Source organism: Gossypium hirsutum, chromosome A11 (assembly GCF_007990345.1).
Source record: "Gossypium hirsutum isolate 1008001.06 chromosome A11, Gossypium_hirsutum_v2.1, whole genome shotgun sequence".
Classification (NCBI taxonomy): Eukaryota; Viridiplantae; Streptophyta; class Magnoliopsida; order Malvales; family Malvaceae; genus Gossypium; species Gossypium hirsutum.
This window is the reverse complement of record NC_053434.1, coordinates 29,795,060-29,798,738: the sequence shown is the minus strand read 5'-3', so window position 1 is coordinate 29,798,738 and position 3,679 is coordinate 29,795,060. Positions and strand designations below refer to the sequence as shown.

Genomic DNA, 3,679 nt, shown 5'->3' with positions numbered 1-3,679 from the left:
ATTATAAAAAAATTCATCTTCTTTCAACTTTTTTAATTAATAATTTTAAATTAAATATTATAATTATTTTTAAATACAACTTTAATAATATGAAAAAAAATAAATGATATTTTTTTTTCTAAGATCGTAGATAGATATTTATACATAAAATTTGTTTTGCTTATTAAACCACAATCTAGTTGAAGTTAAAAAGACTGTTCCAATGAAACTACAATTAAAACCCAAATCTCTCTCTCCACGTTCCCTTGCACTTAAATACGATCCGTACACGGATGCGCTGTTGTCGCTCCCGCCATCCCTACATTTTCCTTCTTTCCCTCTCCCGCTACTATTGTTATTGCTGACGCTTTCCCAATCCAAATATATTTTAGTGAACTTCTCCTCTTGGGCTACCAAATAATAATAATAATAATAATAATAATAATAATAATAAAAATAAAAATATTCTCAAATATATCCGAAACGTCTGAATTAATAATACTTAGCTGGCAATATATTACTTTAATTATTCCGAGTAATTTTCATCAGGTACATGAGTTGTGATAGCTCATGGAGTTTGCATTGAGCATGAAGTGCGGCGCAAAAGAACAACTTCTGCATGTTGTCATATTTTCACGATCTTTAACCATCCACTTCCATATATAAGTATAAACAAGGCTGTGTCATTGTTCGTACACGACTCATCCAAAGTCTAATTGTTGGGAAGACCTACAATTTCGGTGGGTTTCTTTCTTTTACACCTTTTGAGTTTACTAGTAGTATATAATTTGGTTGTTCCTGTAAACCTCACATCAAGGGTTTTATTTTTCTTTCTTTCAACCTTCTTTAGGGCAAAAAGGATTGAACTGGGAGGAAATAGTTCAGCTAAAACGATGAAAGAGGCCACTTTGCTGCAATTTTTACTTGGAATAATTGTTTGTTCTACTCTCTTCTTCTGCACCAATGCAGAAGATCCATATCTATTCTATACTTGGGAAGTCACATATGGAACTCGGGCACCTCTTGGTGTTCCCCAGCAGGTTAGTTTGTAATCTTCTTTTCTTTTTATTATTTTCTGTTGAAGAACATTAATAATTAATGTTCATACTCAGATGTTTACTTTTACCTGAATTCTAAGCAGAAGATTTGTTTTTCGTTTAATATTTGCAGGTTATTCTTATTAATAATCAATTCCCTGGACCTCCAATTGAAGCTGTGACTAATAACAACATAGTTGTTAATGTCATCAATCATTTAGATGAACCCTTCCTCATTACCTGGTTCGTTGATCCCCAACCTTAACTTTCTTTTTTCTTCTTACTTATGCATTTGCTTTAATTTATAACTAGATTATATAAAAATGAAAATATATCTTTATTATATTAGTATTTGATTTAGGGTTTATTTTTATTTTTTAGTTAATTTTTAACTAAATTGATATCATACTTTAATTCAATATAATATAGATATGCATGGCAATAACCTGATTTGTTTTGGAAATTAGGCATGGAATTATGCAAAGGAGAACATCATGGCAAGATGGTGTGCTAGGAACCAATTGCCCAATCCCTTCCCACTCAAACTGGACATACAAATTCCAGGTGAAGGATCAAATTGGGACCTTCATGTACTATCCTTCAACTATAATGCATAGAGCTTCGGGTGGCTTTGGGGCTTTCAACATTAACCAAAGATCTGTGATTTCAATCCCTTACCCAGCATTTGATGAGGATGTAACTTTGCTTGTTGGTGATTGGTACATCAAGGGCCACAAGGTATACCATTTCTTATTTCTTTAACTAGATCATCGTCAATGGCTTCTATCCAATCATTCGAATCAATTACAAGTTTTTTACACAGGCCTTAGAGAAGCAGTTGGATTCAGGCTTGGATCTTCCTCTGCCAGATGGGCTCCTCATAAATGGTGGTAGTAACTTTTCTTTGACTGGTCAGAAAGGGAAAACTTACAAATTTAGGGTTACAAATGTGGGAATATCAACATCAATTAACTTTAGGATCCAGGGTCATCCAATGACTCTTGTTGAAGTTGAAGGATGTCATACTCTGCAGGAGGTGTATGAATCCATCGATATTCATGCGGGTCAATCCATAGCTGTTTTGGTTACCTTACATGGGTCGGTTAAAGACTACTTCATTGTGGCTTCGACCCGTTTCACCAAGCCCATCCTCACCACTACCGGTATTCTTCGCTATCAGGGTTCCCAAACTCCGCCCTCTTTGCCATTGCCTGTTGCCCCAACTTATCACGTTCACTGGTCCATGAAACATGCCAGGACTATCAGGTGCTGCTCTAACATTTTCTTTTTTGCTCTTTAAATATACAAATGAATGCTATCATGTACCATAATCCTAACCCTTCTTTTTCCTTCATTTTTATGTTTTAGGATGAACTTGACAGCAAATGCAGCTAGGCCTAATCCTCAGGGATCATTCCACTATGGGGCAATAAAGGTTGTGAGGACAATTTTATTGGCTAATGAAAAAGTCGAGATAAATGACAAATTGCGGTATGCTGTTAACGGGATATCCTATGTGGATCCAGCCACTCCATTGAAGCTTGCAGACTGGTTTAACATCCCTGGTGTCTTCGTCTTGAACGGGACCAAGGATGCTCCTCCTTCAGGGCCTCCAACCTTGGGTGCCTCGGCCTTTGGACTCACGCTCCATGACTTTGTTGAGATTGTCTTCCAGAACACTGAAAAAACCATCCAGTCTTGGCATCTTGACGGTTATAACTTCTTTGTTGCCGGGTATGTTTCCATACCCCCTGTATTTTTATCTACACACATACATATATATAGTAGTTTAACAATTAACGTGTTCTTTAAAATTTCAGATATGGCGGTGGCAACTGGACAACCGACGTAAGAAGACGAAAAAGGTACAACCTGGTTGATGCAGTATCTAGGAACACTGTTCAGGTAACCCTCTTGGAGATTGATTCGGGTTTCCCATGTTTCAAAAATAGGACATATAAATAATTAAAATTAGTAAAATCTTGGCAGGTTTATCCTAAAAGCTGGACTTCAATTTTGGTCTCATTGGACAACAAAGGAATGTGGAACTTGAGGTCGCAAACCTGGTCAAAGCGGTACTTAGGCCAAGAAGTCTATCTTAGAGTCTGGAACGACGAGAAAAGCTTGTATACTGAAACTGATATTCCTCCAAATGCACTATTTTGTGGCAAGGCAGTTCAATCTTAGAACACCATTAATGTCGTCTTGGTGTAATCTACATCAGCTAATTTATTTTCTGATTTTTTTGTTCTTTTTTTAGGAGGGTGGGACTGTTTAGGAAGGGAAATAAGACTTAAAAATATAGTAAATTTATTGAGGCTAGATTTTAAAAAAAAATTATATTAAATCACAATAATGAGTTTCTTTTATCTATCATGTATAAAATAATGTGGTGCGTGCCATTAATCCTTGAATGTTTCGATTTCCTATAAAATTCGAAAATCGAGTTTCATTCGGTCAATAGCCAGCTCCCTCCTTGATATATAACGTGTTGCGTGAACATGCACCCATGTTTGAGAATAAATTTTCGTTCGATTTACATCTTATTTTATTTTATTTTTGGTGAGATTTTTGAGATGAATGCTAAGGTAGATTTTTTAAAATATTGGGTAAATTACTTGGTTGGTCACTTAATTTTTTGGATGTTTTTATTTTGATCACTT

The 3,679-nt window shown here is 35.4% G+C and overlaps 1 protein-coding gene across 1 annotated transcript; it reads left to right on the top strand.

Annotated features, from left to right (window-relative positions):
* The first annotated feature begins 566 nt into the window (after window positions 1-566).
* LOC107897169 (L-ascorbate oxidase homolog) lies at window positions 567-3,477 on the top strand. Its single transcript, XM_016822528.2, has 8 exons — window positions 567-719; window positions 830-1,019; window positions 1,150-1,259; window positions 1,484-1,754; window positions 1,840-2,282; window positions 2,385-2,750; window positions 2,837-2,921; window positions 3,006-3,477. The coding sequence occupies exons 2-8, from the start codon at window positions 873-875 to the stop codon at window positions 3,201-3,203; spliced, it is 1,620 nt and encodes a 539-aa protein (XP_016678017.1). The 5' UTR covers window positions 567-719; window positions 830-872; the 3' UTR covers window positions 3,204-3,477.
* Window positions 3,478-3,679: the final 202 nt, after the last annotated feature.

Coding starts and splice junctions, on each gene's coding strand:
- LOC107897169 (XM_016822528.2), top strand. CDS start 873: ATGAAAGAGGCCACTTTGCTGCAATTTTTACTTGGAATAATTGTTTGT. Junction 1,260..1,483: donor GAACCCTTCCTCATTACCTG/GTTCGTTGATCC, acceptor TTTGGAAATTAG/GCATGGAATTATGCAAAGGA. Junction 2,283..2,384: donor AAACATGCCAGGACTATCAG/GTGCTGCTCTAA, acceptor TTTATGTTTTAG/GATGAACTTGACAGCAAATG.